General features: G+C 32.8%; 6 protein-coding genes across 6 annotated transcripts; 1 reads left to right on the forward strand and 5 right to left on the reverse strand. All coding sequences in view use genetic code 12, as the record gives it.

Moving 5' to 3' along the window:
• Positions 1-15: 15 nt before the first annotated feature.
• Positions 16-2391, reverse strand: DFJ63DRAFT_71511 (putative carboxylic ester hydrolase). Its single transcript, XM_064909113.1, has one exon. The coding sequence runs from the start codon at positions 2288-2290 to the stop codon at positions 53-55; it is 2238 nt and encodes a 745-aa protein (XP_064763791.1). The 5' UTR covers positions 2291-2391; the 3' UTR covers positions 16-52.
• DFJ63DRAFT_79916 (uncharacterized protein) lies at positions 2391-4868 on the reverse strand. The gene has a single exon (XM_064909128.1). The coding sequence runs from the start codon at positions 4607-4609 to the stop codon at positions 2492-2494; it is 2118 nt and encodes a 705-aa protein (XP_064763792.1). The 5' UTR covers positions 4610-4868; the 3' UTR covers positions 2391-2491.
• A 75-nt stretch (positions 4869-4943) lies between these two features.
• On the reverse strand, positions 4944-7574 carry RNR1 (ribonucleotide-diphosphate reductase subunit; the record flags this gene model as incomplete). The annotated part of the gene is made up of 1 exon (XM_064907402.1): positions 4944-7574. The coding sequence occupies one exon, from the start codon at positions 7572-7574 to the stop codon at positions 4944-4946; it is 2631 nt and encodes an 876-aa protein (XP_064763793.1).
• Positions 7575-9066: 1492 nt separating this feature from the next.
• DFJ63DRAFT_334058 (uncharacterized protein) lies at positions 9067-9338 on the reverse strand (the record flags this gene model as incomplete). The annotated part of the gene is made up of 2 exons (XM_064907962.1): positions 9067-9213; positions 9306-9338. The coding sequence occupies 2 exons, from the start codon at positions 9336-9338 to the stop codon at positions 9067-9069; spliced, it is 180 nt and encodes a 59-aa protein (XP_064763794.1).
• Positions 9339-9539: 201 nt separating this feature from the next.
• On the reverse strand, positions 9540-10937 carry PRP3 (U4/U6-U5 snRNP complex subunit; the record flags this gene model as incomplete). The annotated part of the gene is made up of 1 exon (XM_064907963.1): positions 9540-10937. The coding sequence occupies one exon, from the start codon at positions 10935-10937 to the stop codon at positions 9540-9542; it is 1398 nt and encodes a 465-aa protein (XP_064763795.1).
• A 169-nt stretch (positions 10938-11106) lies between these two features.
• TOM1 (E3 ubiquitin-protein ligase) lies at positions 11107-21121 on the forward strand (the record flags this gene model as incomplete). Its single annotated transcript, XM_064905469.1, has 2 exons — positions 11107-17375; positions 17469-21121. The coding sequence occupies exons 1-2, from the start codon at positions 11330-11332 to the stop codon at positions 21119-21121; spliced, it is 9699 nt and encodes a 3232-aa protein (XP_064763796.1). The 5' UTR covers positions 11107-11329.
• Positions 21122-21138: the final 17 nt, after the last annotated feature.

A 21138-nucleotide genomic window follows, 5' to 3' on the forward strand; every position in this document is an offset into this window, starting at 1 on the left:
ATATTAGATGTAAAAAAAAAGACATAATAAATTATCTTAATCATTTTATTCGTTAAGTTACTGTTGTGAATACTTTTGATTCAATTGGTTTCTTATCCGTAGCCAAGACTTCCTTTAGTATGAACCCTGCAGTGTCTTGATCTTCAAAATAAGATATATGAGCACTAACTGCTGAAACCAAGGAAAAATCGAATACTCCCATAGGTAAACTATAATCAATCCTTCCACTACGATTAAGTTCTACTAATGGTTTCAAACTTTCACCGCTTAATTCAACCTTTTGGGGTTTTTGCTTATTGGGATCATTACTACTTTTCTTATCTCCAAAGGATACAGATGTCATAATATCCATAAGAGCATTTTCTTTTGCTATTTTCTCTTCTACCGATTGGGGGTTTCCTTTCTGACTAGATTTTGATGTAAACCAACTAGATGCTTTTGATATCTTTTCTGTGATCCCATCACTAATGTTTGCTAATTCTTTAATTTGTGAATTTAACCCTTTCACAGCAAATGGAACTTGTTCAGGTTTAAAATTGGCATATTTGGGAGATACTAATGGTTCCAATCTATATCCCACTGGATCACAAGGATGGAAAATATTATATAAATTAGCACATTTTGGCGAACTATACCTTTTATCATCACCATTAAATGATGATCTGGCCACTATATTCTTTTGTTCTAATAATTTAAACATCCCTGCTGGACACCCCACACAGAATAAGTTTTCTATTTCAAAGTCTAATTCATGAGAAAGATCAATGTCTCCATCAAGAGTAGCTGATTGTTGTGAAACCAAATCAAATGCTATAGCAGACCCTAAAGAATGAGCCAAGACATGTATTTTCCCATTGAATTTAGGATTCTTTTCTTTGTAAAGTTTATAAACCCGATTAAGCTCAGAAGTGACAACTTCAAATATTTGTTTAACATAATGGGGTTCATAATATAATAAGATATCAATAGCTACATCACCAATCATATTTCTTAATGACTTCACACCATCAACATTAAGTTGTGATAATGTCGGTAATCTTTGCTCTCCTTCATCAGCATAGGCTTTGAATGGCTTTTCAGGATGAAAATCAATCTTATGTCTCCAAGAAATAGGTAATACTTGAATTCTTGTATTTGATTCGTCAATTTTAGCATCATTGGGGTAGGCTAACTCTTGATAAGATTTATCGGATTGAAATACTGATTTCATGGTATTTCGGAACACATTGACACCATGAGTGAAGTTAACTGATTCATATTTTGCTCCTAATACTTGACCAATCCCATGTATGCAAAGTATTAAATGATCGATTTCTCTATTAGATGAAATTTGGGAAGTATCATGTTCATAATCAGTTTCTAATTGTCCCTTACGTTCTTTCTTTTCTTTCTTCTCAACTGTTGTTTCTGATTTTTGAAATATTGCCAGGAAATCACTTTGGAATGAATCAGATAAACTTGGCACGTTTGATGATAATTTGTCAAATATATTTTCACCTAATTCATCAGTATATCCTCTTTTAATTGGATTTACTTGCATTAATGATATTGGACCTGGTCCAAATTTTCGAAGAATCTCAATTTGATATTTTGAATTGATTTCTGAAGGAAACATAACTGCTTCCCTTTCATCATAAAAGAGAGCCCACTGACCATTTTCCAAATCCACCATATCTTTTTCTTGTGATACATTTACTGTTGTACCGAAATCTTCTGATATTCCATCTTTCAACTTGTTGAATTCATTAATAATATCCTTGGTTGGTTTTTCAGTCTCATGTTTTTCAAAATTATATGGTTTTATATCTCGATATGCCTGTTCAATAAGCATTGATACTTTCATAGGAAGGGGAATTCCATTAGTTCCAAACCATGTCCCTCTACGGACTTCAAAGACAGGACCTTCCCAATATACTGGCTGTAATGTGAATCCCTTTAGATCCACTTCAAACAACTTGTCTTCATTCACTGCAACTGATTCCAGTTGTTCCAGCTTTGTTTTCAATAATTTCTGATATTGATTTTCTAATTTTGAGGAATCATAATCTGAAAATGGAATGAATTTCTCAGGATCCTTCTCCTGTTTGTAATTGAAATATTCAGGTTTGCTAATGGGAACGTCAGTGGCGTAATACCATTTCACTCTGGCATTTGGAGGGGTATCATTTGATTTTGCAATTATTCCACTTGAAGCAAAACTTCGAGTGTAATTCCATCGATTGACCTTAAAAGTGGAACCAATACTCCACAATCTCGAATTTCTAAAGCAAAAATTTCGTATTAGAATCATTATAATATACACCAATGCTTGTCTAGACTTTCTCTTTCGATTATCGACAGATATCAACAAATTGACTTAGCTTGCTACGGTTATGTACTTTTCACAATTGCGGAGGGGCGGCGGTCATAAGCATTTTATGTGCAGGAAATTCCACATACGTATAAACAAGTCCCAAATATATAATTATTTTTATTGCATCTAAATAAATCTCTATGTAAGTCCTGGAACTGCAAGGTCAAGATCTCCACTTGGCCATTTTAAGATAGCTGCATTGGAGAAATCACTATAAACTTGAGCTCCTGGTATTTTTCTACCAATTCTAAGATATATGAGAATGTTTCCTGCTGCATCTTTAAATCCATCTTTTAAACTTTGAGTTATTTCTTGACTTAAATCAGCTGAAGTTTGAAACAATTCTCGTAAATTCATGGATTCCGATTGATTTCCCACAAATCTTTCGATATCATTGATTAATATCGATATTGATGAATACTTCTCATATAACACTCTATCGATTGGAGAAAGTAAATCATCGGTGATTCCTTGCCAGAAGATTTCACCACTGGTGATATTATAAGAAACAAAATCAGGTGGTAAAAGTTTTCCAACAGGATCATTACGTTTCAATGAGGTGATAGTTTCTGCTATTGAAGCAAATCCCCATCTTGCTACTCCTGAAAGAAATAATCCAAGTAAAATTCCTTGGAATAATAATGCGGTTCTCCCTCTTGTTGCACATCCCGGAACTAAAAGCATGGCCAATATATAATGATGTATACGTAAACTTAAACCAGGTAATTGAGCCACAAGAACCAAACCCAATACAAATGATGAATATGTTATTAAATATTTCTTGAATCTTCCCGAGAGCCAAATTTTATAAGCTTGGATCACAGCACAAGTACCAATTACCAATATTATAGATGATACTGCTATAAGTGCACCACTTTGTTCTTTTAAATCACTTAAAGTTAATCTATCAACTGGTAATCTGTCAAATGTCACATTATTTAAAATCCCAAGCCAAAATAATGGATAAAAGTAGAAGACTCTACTAAGTGGAGATGTTTCATATTCTAAATCATTAGGTATGGTAAGGGTTCTTTTTGTCGAAGTATGCCATAATACATATAAAATACAACAAGTGGGTAAGAATCGTTCAAGACCTAATGATATTAAACTGGCAAATCCTTCTGGATCAGCTGCATCAACCACAATAGGAGGATCTGTTGCTAACGTGATAGTCCAAAATCCCACGATATTAACTGTCCAGAAAATGACAGTTCCCGTTGCTAAATAAACAATAGGAAATCCCAATAGTATGTTTATGAATAATATAGTTAATCTAGGATCATAACAATGAGTGAAATGACCATCATCATGTTGACCAGTTAAACTTTTAAAGAAATATGATGATTTAAAGAATGATAAAAATTCAATAGAATCACTAACTCCATAATGACCCTTAGTAGAACTAAATTGATTTTGACTTCCACTACTGAACGATACTCTTGCACACCCACCGTAGAATGGAGATATTAAACCAGAATGAACTCCAGCTCCACATGGATATGAATCAGCTCTATATGGATCAGTTAATTGATCTTTGTGTAATCTTTGTGTTACTTTATCACCACCACCGATGAAATAGCCTCTATATTTAATTCTTTGATCACCGACAGGTAATAATGAATAAGTCCAACTATTTCTATCGCATAAAGCAGGACATCTGAATATTATATCTTTATTTGGATCTAGTTGACAATCTTCTGCATCTAATCCACAATTGGCATTTTTCCCTCTCCAGAATCCATATTGACTTGAACATGATAATGATATGACGGAAACGTCGGGATCTGACGTTAAGATTGGAGGATATGATAAGTAAGGTTGGATTATAGAATAACATAAAGCAAACCAGAATATATAATACAAGAATAAACCGGTGACTTTGAACCCGTGGGGGATTGACCGTCTGAACCTAGTTGGTACATCTTCGAATCTACTCAACCATTCAATTTTAGCAGGTGGATCATCTCGAGGTTGATCAGGACCATTCCATATGAGACTTAAGATTCGTTTCAATCTATCAAACTTACCATTATAATATCGATTAATCACTGAATCATCTCCAAGTAAATCATCAATTTCATAATCGGAATTGGAATCGACTTCCCCTAATAAAGCACTATCTGCCATATTAGAACTATGGTTAAACTGATCAGAATCTGGTTTAGTAGTATCTGGTATAGTCTCTAATGGAATATTGTCACTATATGTTGAATCAGATTGATGGTGATGATCATTTAACCTTGTTTGTATAGCCATATCATGTGTAGGAATCCTCTCTCCTATATTTGTCAATACAACAATCAAATTTAAAAATGACCTCTTTAAACTTTTTTTTCTCTGACGTTGCAATGCACTGCGATCGTTTTGATAACAACGGTGATTTACAATACTAATAGATTATATGAATATGGGAGGTATATTAATAAAAGAGACGTTAACCAAAGCAAGCAAGCAAGTTATATAGTATACAATACAAAGTTTAATTAATAAATGAAAGGAAAATCAATAATGACAAAACAAAACAAGACAAAAACTGATAGAAAAATACGAGAAATAAATGATATCCAAAATGTAGAGTTAAAGTTAAAGCTTAACCAGAACACATGGTACATGATTCTGGATTGTTAATGGCACAAGCAATCACTTTGGAACTGAAGATATCTTGTTCTTCTTCTGGAGTTAATTCAGTAGCTTCAGTGGACTCTTCTTCTGGTTGTTCAACAACTGGTTCAACAGCTGCAACTGGAACTGGTGATGGTTTATCATCAGAGATTTTTAATTCAGCAATCGAATTTTCAACTGAACTTGGTTCAGTGGATGGAGATCTAGTAGCAACTGAATCACTATCACTTACAGCAGTAATGGAAGAACTACCACCTCTGGCAAGATATTTTCTCTTATTCAATTTACCTAAAGCAGCAATAGTATCACCAGCAATAGAAGCAGATTCTTTATCAACAGTGAATTGAATAGCAGCAGCAGCAGCTTGAGTTCTTAAATAATACATACCAGTCTTTAATCCTTTCTTCCAACCATAGAAATGCATAGAGGTTAATTTACCCATTGTTGGATCTTTAATATGAATATTTAATGATTGAGATTGATCAATATAAGCAGCTCTATCAGCAGCCATATCAATAATATGTTTTTGAGAAATTTCCCAAACAGTTTTATATAAAGCTTTTAAGGCATCTGGAACATTAGCTAATGTTTGAATAGAACCATTATTAGAAATAATATTATTCTTCATAGAATCATTCCAAATACCTAAATCAACTAAATCACGTAATAAATATGGATTAACAATTTGGAATTCACCAGCCAACACTCTTCTAGAATAAATATTGGAAGTATATGGTTCGAAACATTCATTATTACCTAAGATTTGAGAAGTTGAAGCAGTTGGCATTGGTGCAACTAATAAAGAATTTCTTATACCATGTTTAGCTAAATTTTGTTTTAAAGTATCCCAATCCCATAATTCAGTTGGTTTTCTCTTCCATAAATCAAATTGTAATAACCCTTTAGAAGCTGGAGATCCTTCATAAGAAGCATAAGCACCTTCTTCTTGAGCTAATTCAATAGAAGCTTCAACAGCACCATGATACATGGTTTCAAAGATTTGAATGTTTAATTCTCTAGCTTCTTGAGAATCAAATGGTAATCTTAATGCCATAAAAGTATCAGCTAAACCTTGAACCCCTAAAGCAATTGGTCTATTTCTCATATTTGAATTTCTAGCTTCTGGAACTGGATAGAAATTTCTATCAATAATTCTATTTAAATTTCTAGTTACAACTTTAGCAACATCATGTAATTTTTCAAAATTATACCATAATGAAGTATCATCTTTTTCAACAAATGATGGTAAAGCAATAGAAGCCAAGTTACAAACAGCAACTTCTTCAGGAGATGAATATTCCACAATTTCACAACATAAATTAGATGATTTAATAATACCTAAATTCTTTTGATTAGTTTTTTCATTACAAGCATCTTTATATAACATGAATGGAGTACCAGTTTCAGTTTGAGCTTCTAAAATAGCATACCATAATTTTTGAGCTTTAATAGTTTTTCTACCTCTACCTTCTCTTTCATATTTTTCATATAATTGTTCGAATTCATCACCATAAACGTCAGATAAACCAGGAGCTTCATTTGGAGAGAATAAAGTCCATTCACCGGCAGCTTCAACTCTTTTCATGAATAAATCTGGAATCCATAAAGCCGGGAATAAATCTCTTGCTCTAATTTCTTCTTTACCATGATTTTTTCTAATATCGATAAAATCGAAAATATCTGAATGCCATGGTTCAATATATAAAGCAAAAGCCCCTGGTCTTTTATTACCCCCTTGATCAACATAACGAGCAGTATTATTGAAGACACGAACCATTGGAATAATACCATTGGAAGTACCATTAGTACCAGCAATATAAGCCCCAGTACCACGAATATTATGAATATGTAAACCAATACCACCAGCACTTTTTGAGATTAAAGCACAAGTTTTTAAAGTATCATAGATACCATCAATAGAATCATCTTTCATAGCTACTAAGAAACATGAAGACATTTGAGGATTTGGAGTACCAGCATTAAATAAAGTTGGAGAACCATGAGTAAAGAATCTTTGAGACATTAAATTATAAGATTCAATGACTCTTTCAATATCATCACCATGAATACCAATAGCGACTCTCATGATTAAATGTTGAGGTCTTTCTGCTACTTTACCATTAATTCTTAATAAATAAGATCTTTCTAAAGTTTTGAAACCGAAATAATTATAATTGAAATCTCTATCATAAACAATGGCGGAATTTAATTCATCAGAATGTTTTTGAATGATATCATAAGTTTCTCTTGAGATCATTGGAGAATGTAAATCGGTTTTTGGATTAACATAATCATATAATTCTTTACTAACTTGAGAATAAAGTTTTGTAGTTTGTTTATGTAAATTTGAAACGGCAATTCTAGCAGCCAAGATAGCATAATCAGGATGAATAGTGGTCATATAAGCGGCGGTTTCAGCAGCCAAGTTATCTAATTCGATAGTAGTTACACCATGATAGACCCCTGAAATAACTCTTTGAGTGATGGAAACAGCATCAACATGATTTGGATCTAAACCATAACATAATCTTTGAACTCTGGCGGTGATTTTATCGAAACGAACTGGTTCTTTACGACCATCTCTTTTGAAGACATACATTGTGAGTGATGATGATAAGGATGATATGAAGTATTTGAAAGAAGAAAGGAAAAGAAAGGAAAGGAGGAATAAAAGTGAATGATGAAATTAATTATGGTGGAAATCAGTTTTATTTTATATTGTATACGCGTTCACGCGATTGTTGTGACAGAGAGAGAGAAAATTTTATTATGGTGGAAGAAGAGGTTGAGATCAAATTACATAAAAAATGGAAAACATCAACAAAGCCAACGCCAGAAAGAGGAGACACTTTGTGTTAGTAATGGTTATTATATACTTTAACTATTGTGATCTTCACCCATAATCATCATTATCATCATTATGATCATCATACGCGTGTTTAGTAATCGTCCATCCATCCATTTGTTTATAGTTTATGGTGTTTGTTTACGTTTTGACCATCAAACACGACACGCGTTATTTATTTATTAAAGACGTGTATCGTGTTCAAAAGTTAAACAACAACAACAACAACACCCATTTACTATAACTAATCAAGATCATTTAATGTGTTGCATTATCGAACAACTTTCAATAAAAATAGAACACCAGATCTATACTAAATAGTCTTGGAGAAGTCCATTCTAATCCCGTATCGGTGTTCATTATGTATCCATTAGTACCATTTGCTGTTTAGATATATCATTATACTGTATAAACTATAGGTTATACACGTCCACGTCTTTCCCTTATTCTATTTAGACGTGTAGTGATGAAATGAAATTTTGATTTGTTATTATACGCGACTGAATTTAGTAATTACTGCAACTATCTCTCTAAATGGAAACTTGAAAACATAAATTATATATCCATACAGGATTTATGTTGCTATTACCTAATTTGGTATGATATCTTCAATCTTATTAAATATCTACTTCTGGTTTATTTATATTTATGTTTTACCTCATTTTGCAATTTGTCATCGATATGATGATAACCCTTGGTGACATTCATTTTATACATCCACACTATAAATCTATAACTAATGCCATCATCAGACTTGAATATGTAATCAATTATTGTTTATGGAATGTAGATCCATTGACCTAAACGAGTATGATATAAACAACTTAGTTTCTTACTATATCATAATAACTGCGATAGACCAGAAATAAATTACAATATAATTAACCCCGATATTTCCTATCGTAAGAAGAAGTTTGTTGGTTATTAGTAAATCTACTTTTAAAACTGGCATCACATAATAATTGATGCCATTAAACCATAAACTACACATTAAGGGTACGCCACTCTCCCCCTCCCTCCCACATTAAAACTCAGTATAACTAAAACTTTTTTAAATATGTATTGAATATATCAGATATATCATTATATAACGTGCAATTGACCTTATGGTCAAGTCTATCTATAGATCTCTAACTTCAAATTATTTAGATTCTTCTTTAGAAAGATCACTACAATATATTTGTTAGTACCCGGGATCGGACATGGAAATCGGCAAACGAGCGATTATTAAAATGAAAAAATATACTTACTTGATGAACTTTTCTAAATCAAAGTCATCTTCTTTGACAGCTGGAGCAGTAGTAGTAGAAACAGCTGGAGTAACAACTGGGGCCTTTGGAGCTCTTGGCCATGCTACAATAGCTGCAACAGAACCTAAAGTTGCGATTGAAAGCTGAAAAATGGTTAGTAAAAATACGCTCCCCTAAACTTGACAAAATGCAATGAAATAAAAATAAGTTAAGAACATACTATATGAGCTGGTACTTGTCTACCAAAAATAGTATAAGCGGCAGCCATCCTTATTAATTATTCAATGGGGATAGTTAGTACCTTATAAACAGTATTTGCCAACCAACATCATCAATTTTCAATTTATTTGGTTGTCTGCGAATGGGGTTGAAGCAAATTAAGACATTTTCATATTTTTGTGCGCGACATATTTATATATAAAAAGTTCACTTTATACTATATTACATTATATTACATTACATTACTATTCTACTTATCTAAAGCAATAGTCTGTCTCCAATAATTCTCGAGCTTAAATCTTTGAAGTACATCAATTGCTTCATCATCATTTGATGAATACATTAAACTCCATTTTTGAAAATTAAACTGTTTTAATTGACCTTCCCATACTATTTCACAACTATTATCGGAAAGATCAGCTAATGGTTCATCAGATGTATCATCTTTAGCTCGGACATTTTCTTGCCAATTGATTCGATTCATCATTAATTTCTTATATAGTTTAATACTCTTTTCTCCTCCTTCTACTACGACCAAATTAAAACGAGGATTCTCAAGACAAATACCAACTAAATCATTCTGTTTGGCATTAATATCAATTTTATATTTATGTTGAGGATTAATCAACTTTTTGATTTTGAACACTAAGGTAAAATATCCCTTTTGAACATCTTTTTCATGTTGTCGTTGAATCTTTTCATGTCTTTCTTCTTTAGTTAATTGTCGTTCTTCATTCTGTTGTAAATGTTTTTGAAGTCTCTCTTCCATTTCTTGTTTAACTCTCATTTCAATACTAGTTGGATCTTTAATAGCTTCATTGGTCAATACATTCATTAAATTGGATAATTTCACTTTAGGAGCAGGTGCCGGATCTAATCCTAATTTGATTCTATCTTGTTTATCTTTTAACTTGTCTTGTCTATCGTTTTTTCTTATTCTTTTCATTTCTTTCTTAGTTAACATCATCGCTTTCTGTTCAGCCCCATGTTTCAACCATGGAGCAGGAATTAAAATCGGATGCTGGATATAGATTGAAACCATTTGATTCTCATTCTCCATGTTTACACGATCAAGATTATCAATGAACTCATAACTTCTATCTCGAAGATATGGTTGATCCCACCATTCAACCGGGGGAGGGAATTGAGATTTATATAAATGTTCACCTAAATTCTCATCAGCCGTTAGCCCTTTTGATTTCTTTTCTTCAATTTTCCGTTTCTCTTCTTCTTCTTGTTTGATCTTTTCTCGTAATCGATTAGCTTGTTCAATATATTTACCCTTAGGATTGAAGGTTAATGATCTTGGTTTGAATTGGGAAACAGCAGCTGATTGATCTAAATATGGATTCATAGCAGATGAATCAAATATTTTCCTGGCATTTTGTTTAAGAGGGTTGAAATTCTTCGGTATGACAGGAGTATTCGCTATACCACTCCTTAATAATGGATGTATTTCAGTATTCAACCCTCCTTTGGCTGCTTCTAATTTGGTGCCATTTTTATGATCTTCTTGTTCTTGTTCCTTTAATCTTCGTTGTTCCAATCTAGCTTTCGCTCTTTCTAACGTAGCTTGGGGTATTCCACTTAATTTCGGTCTCTTTGAATCACCAGTCTCATTAGTTAGACTCCTCTTCCCATTTGACATCAGACCTTATTACTGTTTTGAAACCCTTTGTTGTAAATATTTCATCTATGTAAAAAATTTGTACCTTTTTAAAAAGACCTCCTTCCTGCATATATTTTCTGGTGTGGATTTTAGGATCTAATTAAAGCAAAAAAAAACTGCCATCTTACAAATGACAATACAGGTATAACCAATCTTCAATTATATCAATATAGCAATCAATTCAAACGCTGTTGAAGATCATTTGAATCATTCTTATAATCTTCAATTGTCCTTGAATCTGATCCATCATTTGCTTATCGTAATTTACATACATTTTTCCATCTCAAAGTATCAATCATTGACGACCAACTAGGGTTCCTGTTCTTTTTTTAGCTTTTCAGTCATATTTATGAAATAACGTGGATTGAATCATGAGTAATAGATATAGTTCGGATATTCCGCCTGCGTTGAAGGTGGCAATTGATGAGATGATGAAGGTTGAACAGGATGAATTCATAGCTATGCTTGATCAACGATGTAATGCCGATGAACCAAAAGGTGATTTAATCCATTGGGTTCCGGTTTTGAATCGAATTGATCAAATTTTAGCCTTCTATATATATGAATATGGTTTAGATGATGAATATCCCAAGTTAATAGTATTCGATGATGAACATGCTTCATTCACTATCAGTTGTCTTAATTTCACCGTTAATTTACTTGAACATTCTACCGATAAGAAATTATATTCAAGTTCAGATCGAGTTTATGCATTATTGAAAGCGACTAGTTTTGAAGTTAAATTAGCTGCTTTGAAAGTAGCTAACTTACTTGCTGAAAAGTATTGTGAAACTGAATCCAAGAAATATGCTGCTCCAAAATCAGCTAAGAATCATGTATTAACCATGGCAAAATCATATCCTCCCACTGTGCCACCTAATTTTTCCAAACATATCCAAGATGACGATGGTCCAGATGCAGATAAACCAGTTGTAATAGGGGATCATTTCAGTTGGATAGATACCATCACTTCAAATAAGAAGTATCCTTCCAAATGGAAACAAATAAACTTTTCATATTTCAGATCATTACCAAAAGAAGATTCAAAATCCAAATCTCCAAAGAAAGGTGAAAAACAAATCCAAAGTGAAGGACTCCATACTTTTTCATTAACTGAAGATGTAGTGAAGAAATTATCATTACAACAAATTCTCGATAAAGGTGGTGAAACCATTCCTAAGGAATCATGGTTCGAATTTGCATTAGTAGCTCATATCGCTAAGGCGTTCAATTCCAAATCTGAAGCAGCCATGAATGAAAGAATAAGGCTCTTACAAATGAAATGTTATGCTGTTGGTTTTGTTAGTTGTATGTGTCAAGCTCATTTCACATCTACAAGATTATTTGAAGCAGAACCTTATATTTTCACATTCTTGGTTGATATGATTAATCCTGAAAATTATCCCAGAATGAATGAACAAACCTTAATCGCTGCTACTAAATCATTAGAGTATATTGCTCTTAAAAAGTCATGGGGAAGTGATATCATAAGGTGTTTGAATGGTAATGTAAGTCATGGATTATTATACCAAATCTTAAGACATATAAACAGACAAGTGAAAGATAATGATCCCGAATTTTCAGAATTAGCCGCAAGAAGCTTTTTCTCAATGATTGGAACCTTAATAAGTACAAGAGCATTAACACCTAGATTAACTGCAGGTGGTATTTTAGGTGATTTATTGTCTTTCTTTAACTTGAGGACTAATTATAGAAGTACCTGTTCGATAGCAGTTCATACTACTGCTTCTTATCTTGGTACTGTTCCCCAACAGTTTGATGAATTTGCGGATAAAAATGGGTTTAATTTATTAATAGAAACGATTAAGTATGAAGTTGATTTTGCATTAGAGAATATTGACTTTGAAGGTGGACCACCTACTGAAATTACAGTTTATTATAATATCACTCATAAACAATCTACCTATATTAAAGATTTAGTTAAATTGGTTTCTGATTTAATTCAAAGTGATTTTGGAGATAGATTAAGAAACTTATTTGATTCACCATTATTGTCAAGTTTCAATAAAATTATTCTTAATCCTCATACATTCGGAGCATCAATCTTGTCCCTCACCTTAGATTGTGTGTTTTACATCATTCATAATGAACCAACTGCATTTTCCATCTTGAACGAAGCTGGTGTAATAGATACTATCTTGAATAATTATGATGATTTATTCTTACCATCAGCCAATTTGCTTATGTCACTTCCAGAAGTTATCGGTGCAATTTGTTTAAACAAAGATGGTATGAAAAAAGTATTAGAAAAGAAAACTATAGAAACATATATGTTATCCTTAATTAATCCAAAATTTGCCAAACAATTGGTTAAATCTGATATGTCAACTAGTCTTGGAAGTTCGTTTGATGAATTAGGTAGACATCATACATCTTTGAAACCGGTTGTGCTCTCTGCCATGAAAACACTTTTATCAAGATTTATAAAAGAGTCACCTTTAAATGCATTAAAATTCTATAAAAGCACCACAGGAAAAGCATTTTACGAAGAATACTTGGAGGATATAGAAGATGATGAAGGTGAACCAATTGATAGCTGGGAACTTTCCGACATTGCATTTTCATACGATAATTTATACTTTTTTCTTGGTGGTTTGATTCAAGATAGTCAATGGGGATCAGCCGTTATTGAAATAGTTGATTTCGAAGTATGGTTATCATTCCTTGAATTGGAAGATGCTCCTTTCGATTACATTATGTCAAATGGATTTGATCAACTTACTGGCATATTAAAATTTTTCGATGATGAAAATAGAGTATATGGTTTACCCCTCATAGTCAATGCAATATCAACTAGACTTCAAAGTACCACAATTCAAGAATATTTGAAGTTCAATGATAATGATAGTTCATTCTTTATGAAATTTTCTGATGATGATGTAGCTGGTACAAAGTTCTTGAGTGAGTTAAATGTCCTCAATACATTATTAAAAGTTTTATCACTGACTTATATTAATTCAGGTATGATGTTTCATGAAAGAGTTCAACAAATGGTTCCATTATTTGTTGATAAAGGAATATTTACATCATTATGCCTTTTATTGGAAAGAAGTATCGTGGAAGGATCTATCTTACGTTCTAGAGGTCCACCAGTTGTTGAAAAAGAATCCCGTCCACAGTTGGATATAAACAGTAACCATCCCCCTTTACAAGTTCTTGGACCTAGAAACAGTGACGACGAAGACACTTCCAGAATTTATCCTAATTTAGAATTCGGATCCAAGTTTAAGAATACCTTACAATTAAGATTTCTCAGTACTCATTTACAAACTAGTATTTCCAAAATATTTTCAGCATCATCAAGATTATGCATGCATAAGAGACATGATTATGGTCAAATAACTTGGAGACGAGGTGCAGTAAGTATAACTCTTGAAATTGGAAAGGCACTTTCTCAAGCTTTAGATAGAAAGTTTGTTGATGCTTACCTTTTAAGATGTTATATTCTTGCATTTTCAAACATTTCTGTGTACGTAATGTCTCATTCCGAAAGAGGTAAATCATACCTTCATACTCCATTGACTCTTGCTCTTTTCCAAGAAGATTTTTTCCATAAGTTGAAGACTTTTGCAGAACAAATTTGGAAACACTTTTTAACATTACCCGTGGGTATAGCCAATTCAGGAGAGGGTATGAAATATATTAGTTCAAGCGATGGAAGTATACTGAAAAACGCTTTGAGCCAAGTCTTGTCTATTTTTACAAAAGCTGTTAATAGTGATAGCTTTGCGAACATACCCAACACCAAACTTTTCTTTCATAAATCGTTTGAAAAGGATGCTGAAAATAAGATTACCTCAGCATTATTAATACAGATAAGATTGGTTTCAGCTGATCTTATTAAATATATCATAGGGTCATATTCATCTCTTAAAGAGGAACCATTTACTGATATCTATATGACCATGCCGACTCCAATTATCGAGCAAATTGTGAAGATTGGGTTGAATGTGTATTTGGGTAAGAAGGAATATGCTGATGCTGAGTTTGTTCCTTTAACAGCCGAAAATGTTTCACCTCCAATAAATCAAGTGAATTTGTTGACACTGTTAGGTATGACACTGTCGCAGGCTGAACATTATTTTAGACATGAGGATGATATTAGAAATATTTCAAAAAATAATTGGAATGTTTGTGCTCAAATGAATATAACTTCTGAAGAATGGGAGGGATATGCTAGAGAAATTGCATCTTCAGACATTGATTATTTGTGGACTGCTAGATCAGTACATTATAGATCATCTGGTGAGCTTAGATATTTTAGACTTTCCGAAAAAGAAGTATTCGTATCCGAATGGATCGATTTTGCTACAATTTACCCAAAGGCTATATCTGTTATAACGGAAATGTTTCTATTAATTTATGTTGATTCGAAAGATATAGTAAAGTCGGTGTTTGACAAATTGGTAGGAGCACTTGATGATCGAGCTCTGACTAGAACTAGAAAAGCAACAATTTCCATTTTGGGACAACTTCTAAAAAATGAAAGATGTGCTAGGGCTAATGCTTCAGTGTTTGATAAGTTCAGAATATTATTCGTTGAGAAAATCAGCAGACTTGAGAAATTTGAAGACGAATTCCTTGGACATTCGCTTTCAATTATAGAGCAGATGTTAGTGTATTGCGAAATCCCACAACCAGAAGTTACAGATCACGAAGACATACAATTCCATGGTCCTAACTTACCTTATATCATGTCAGAAGAGAACAAAGAACAACTTTTTGATACAGTATTGAACACAATAGATTTGAACAGAAAATTATTCTCTAATGGAACAGTTCATTATCATGCTGCTAGAGTGCTTCTATTATTTTCTAGCGATTCGAGTAGAGCTTCAGCTATAGGTTCTTCACAGTTATTCCAATCGATACTTGTTTATGGAAGAGATCATGAACTGTTTTATGAGACATTTCCAAATTTTAATTCAATAATGATTATATTACTTAGAAGATGTTTTGAATCAACCAATGTCTTACATACTTATTTTACAGCTGAAATTGCGAATCAATTCCAACCAACAAGATCTCGAGACTTAAAATCATGTTTAAAGGAGCATGTTCCGTTAATTTTTAGAGATTCTCAAGTTTACGTAGATCTGTTCTCAAAAGACGTAAGGCTCGAGGATTATAATGGTGGACAGACTGTTTTTGGAAGAATGCAAGTTGAAAGGGTTAAGTCTAAGAATGAACTGGCTGATGTTATAATGACTGAAGCAGAAAGTATAACGAATGAAGATAACGCTCAATCAAAGAGGATAGATTCGAGTGGCATTATGCATACACTTATAAGCGAATTGATGTCTATTATCAAGTCAGGTTTGTGGTTACAATTTACGGAGGAGCAAAATGAGATTGCTTTGTCAGACAAAAAAGATAAATCCAAAGTATTCGAAGATCAGTCTTATTCGTATGCTATTTTTATCCTTAGCGCAATAATTGAGCTTCTTGCTTCGTATAAACAGTGTAAGCTCGAGTTCATAACATTTTCCAAGAAAAAGCTGCCAGATGCAAGATTAAAACCTACAGCTTTGAATTTTTTCATTTATCAACTTATCCAAACTAAACTGTTAGAGAATGCTAGTGGTGCTGAATATGAAAGACGTAACCAAGTTTCTCAACTTGCAAAGCTTGCTATTTTCTGTCTCCTTGCAACTCCTCTATCCGATGAAGAGATTCCAGATCCAAAGAAAGAAGACATTGACATGGCTTTCATAAGAAGGTATTTCGTTGATATTGTTAACAGAATTTTGAAGGATACTATAACCCAACAGTCTTTGGTTATTCATAGATATTCTAAATTATTTGACATTTTTGAATTGTGTGGAGTCGTTTTATCATCCGACTTCTTGCAAAGTATACTGTTAACCAATAAAACTGCAGTAAAGTTTGATCAATTTTATATTGGAAAGGCATTTTCAGACAGAGGTGTTCCATCACTTTTGGCAAATATTCTTGCTGGACTTGATTTGAACTTCCCTGAAATTGAAAAGATAGTGAAATCCGCATTAAAACCAATTACTATCCTAGGTAGAATCAAGACACGTTTCCAAGAACAGTTTGGAGAAGAGCATCAAGGAGATAAAGAAGAAGAAGATATAGTGCCTGAAGATGAAGATGAAGATATTCGTGACGAAACTCCAGATTTATTTAGAAATTCCACTTTAGGAATGTATGATGCAGAATTTGATAGTGAAGAAGAGGAACTGGATTTCTATCAAGATGATGGTCCATTAGAGGTTTTACTTTCAGAAGAAGACATCTCAGATGACGGTTCCTCTGGACTTTCAGACTTAGAAGATTTAGATGATGAAGATGATGAAGACGATGATGAAATGTTAGAAGAAGTTGATGAACTTGACGACGAAAACGTGGATGAGGATAATTATGCTGATGATCGTCGAATAATCGATGAAGATAACGAAGATGATAGAGATGAAGACGACGATGAAGATGATATTGAAGGTTTTACCATAGATATTGATGATTCAGAAGATTCAGATTCTCACGATGATTCAGACAGCGCCGACGATATAGAAATTATAGATGAACTTGATTTAGATCCTGAAGAATTACGTTACGGTACATCTGGAGAATTTTATGATGCACATGGTGACGATGAAGCCTTTTTGGGAGCTATACGATCAATGCATGATTATGAAGAAATGGATCAAGAAGATGTGGATAATGAAATCAATCATAGAAATAATAGAACTAGGAGAGATACTGCTACCTCATTTTTAGAATCAAATGAAGACTCAGATGAAGATCTCAATTCTGAAATCTCTTTGGATTTTAGTAATGTAACTTCTAACAGAGAAAGATCCAACAGTCTTTTCGGTTCTTCTAGTTTAAGAAGAGCCACTCCAGCCTTAGCTGTCTTGTTGGATAGTTTGGGAGGTATACGTGCTTCCATTGAAATAAATGGTAATGAACACGCTTTAAATGGAAGAAATTCACTTGGAAGAGTCTTCGAAAGTATTTTGAATCGTCATGATATTCACAGATTTCCTGGTTCTACAAATAATATATATAAACTTCAATCAACTAGAGAGAGATGGATAGAAACTATGAGACTCTTTTATCCATATGAAAAGGATGAACTAGCTTTAAGAGTAGTACTGGCTATTGTGAATAGAATCGAAGAAGATAGTTTTGAATTATATAAGAAAAAGAAGCATGACGCCGACAGGGCTAGACAGGAAAAGGAAGAACGTTTACAAAAGAAGAAGGAAGAAGAAAGGTTAAAGAGAGAACAAGAAGCCAAAGAAAGAGAAGCGGAAGAAAGTTTCGGAGAGCCTGCTGAAGATCGCGAACCAGTCATGGTACGTATAGGTGAACGAGAAGTCGATATCAGTGGCACGGATATCGATCCAGAATTTTTTGAAGCATTACCAGATGATATGAGAGAAGAAGTGTTCACCCAGCATGTTCGTGAAAGAAGAGCAAACGCTGCTCGTACTGGTGCTGATACTCGTGAAATTGATCCTGATTTCTTAGCTGCATTACCAGATCAGATAAGAGAAGAAATCTTGCAACAAGAAACTTTTGGAGAGATTGCATTTGATGATGGTCTGTTTGATGAAGATCTTGACGAACAACCGGAAGAAGAAAGTGACGGAGTTGAAAAAGAAAAACCAAAGGATGTCAGACCAAAGAAAGTTCTTTTTACACCTTTGTTGGAAAAACATGGTGTTTACTCTCTTGTCAGACTTCTATTTGCTCCTTTGACTGCTAGTCATCGTCAATCTGTTTATTCTACATTAGAATGTATTTGTCGTAACAAGCAAAGTAGAATGGAATTTTTGAATTTAATTATTGCTATAGTTCACGAAGGTTTAAGTAATCAAAAATCGATCGAAAAGATTTATTCTGTTATATGTTTCAAAGCATTAGGAAATGTTGGCAACGATCAAAAGGATTCTAAGAAGTCATTCAAATTACCTTTAGGATGTACCACCCTTTTTGTTAGCATACAAATCATTGAAGCTTTGGATTTTATATTGGAAAGAAATATTCATTTAAGATATTTACTTTTAAGTGAACATGATAATCCTATTATTTCCAAAAAGGCTAAGGGTTCAAGTTCTAGAGACAGTAAATTTCCAATCAATTATTTATTAAAATTACTTGAAAATAACTTACTTAAAAATGATCAAACGTTTATGGATATCTTAGCTCGAGTCATGGAAATTTCTACCAAATTATTACCAGTTTTAAGTAAACGTCAAGGTAAATCTTTTGTGGCTCCTATAATTCCTAATAATAATTATCGTCAATTGATTCAAATATTGACAGCTAATGAATGTTCTAATGCTACATTTAGAAGAACCATCAGTGCCATGCAAAACTTATCAGTATTGCCGAATGCTCAAACTATATTTTCATTAGAATTATCAGAACAAGCTACAACCTTAGGTCATTCCATCATTGAAGATTTACAATTATTATCAAAAGAATTGAAGAGTGAACAAGATCCGGCTGTGCTTGAAAATAATACATCGATATCTAAATTTAGTGCTGCTCTGTCTGATCAATCGAAACTATTAAGGATTTTAACAGCATTAGATTATATGTATGAATCAAAAGAAAAGGAAGAAGAACAAGTGCTTTCGCCTAAAGATAATGTCAGTGATGTTGATGAAATTGAAGAATTGACTGGGTTATACAAGAAATTAGCATTGGGTAACTTATGGGATGCTTTAAGTGATTGTTTAAGGATCTTACAAGAAAAGACTGAATCTAGTAATGTTGCCACTGCATTATTACCATTAATCGAAGCATTGATGGTGGTATGTAAACATAGTAAGGTTAAAGATTTAAGTAAAGATGTGGTTATGAAATATGAAGCTAGAAGAATTGATTTTAGTAAAGAACCAATTGAAAGTTTATTTTTTTCATTTACAGATGAACATAAGAAGATTTTAAATCAAATGGTTAGAATTAATCCTAATTTAATGAGTGGACCTTTCGGAATGTTGGTTAAGAATCCTCGAGTATTAGAATTTGATAATAAGAAGAATTACTTTGATAGGAAATTACATATTTCTAAGAATGAAGTTTCTAAATTATCGATTAATATCAGAAGAGAACAAGTCTTTTTAGATAGTTATAGATCATTATTCTTTAAATCAAGTGAAGAATTCAAAAAATCCAAATTAGAAATCAATTTCAAGGGAGAAGCAGGAGTTGATGCTGGTGGGGTTACTAGAGAATGGTATCAAGTATTATCGAGACAAATGTTTAATCCTGATTATGCTTTATTTACTCCGGTTGCATCTGATGAAACTACTTTCCATCCGAATAGAACTTCGTATATTAATCCTGAGCATTTATCATTCTTCAAATTTATTGGTAGAATCATTGGTAAGGCTATATTTGATGGTAGTTATTTAGATTGTCATTTTTCAAGAGCAGTTTATAAGAGAATCTTAGGAAGACCTGTTAGTCTTAAAGATATGGAAACATTGGATCTAGAATATTTCAAATCGTTAATGTGGATGTTAGAAAATGATATTACTGATGTTATTACTGAAGATTTTTCTGTTGAAACTGATGATTATGGTGAACATAAGATTATTGATTTAATTCCTGATGGTAGAAATATCCCAGTTACTGAATTAAACAAACATGAGTATGTTAAAAAAGTGGTTGAATATAGATTGCAAACTTCAGTCATTGAACAAATGAATAATTTCTTAATTGGTTTCCATGAAATCATTCCTAAGGATTTAATTTCAATTTTTGATGAACAAGAATTGGAATTATTGATATCAGGATTACCTGATATTAATGTGATTGATTGGCAACAACATACCATGTATAACAATTATTCCGCCTCATCACTTCAAATTCAATGGTTCTGGAGAGCAGTTAAATCGTTTGATAATGAAGAACGAGCCAAACTATTACAATTTGCAACCGGTACATCTAAAGTTCCCTTAAATGGATTTAAAGAATTAAGTGGAGCCGATGGTACATGTAAATTCAGTATTCATAGAGATTATGGTTCGATTGAAAGATTACCTTCTTCCCATACATGTTTCAATCAAATTGATTTACCTGCTTATGAAAGTTATGAAACTTTAAGAGGTTCATTATTATTAGCTATTACTGAAGGTCATGAAGGATTTGGTTTAGCTTAGAATAGTTAAGTATTATT

The sequence above is a fragment of the Scheffersomyces coipomensis genome, assembly GCF_036884675.1.
Source record: "Scheffersomyces coipomensis strain NRRL Y-17651 chromosome Unknown DFJ63scaffold_2, whole genome shotgun sequence".
NCBI lineage: Eukaryota > Fungi > Ascomycota > Pichiomycetes > Serinales > Debaryomycetaceae > Scheffersomyces > Scheffersomyces coipomensis.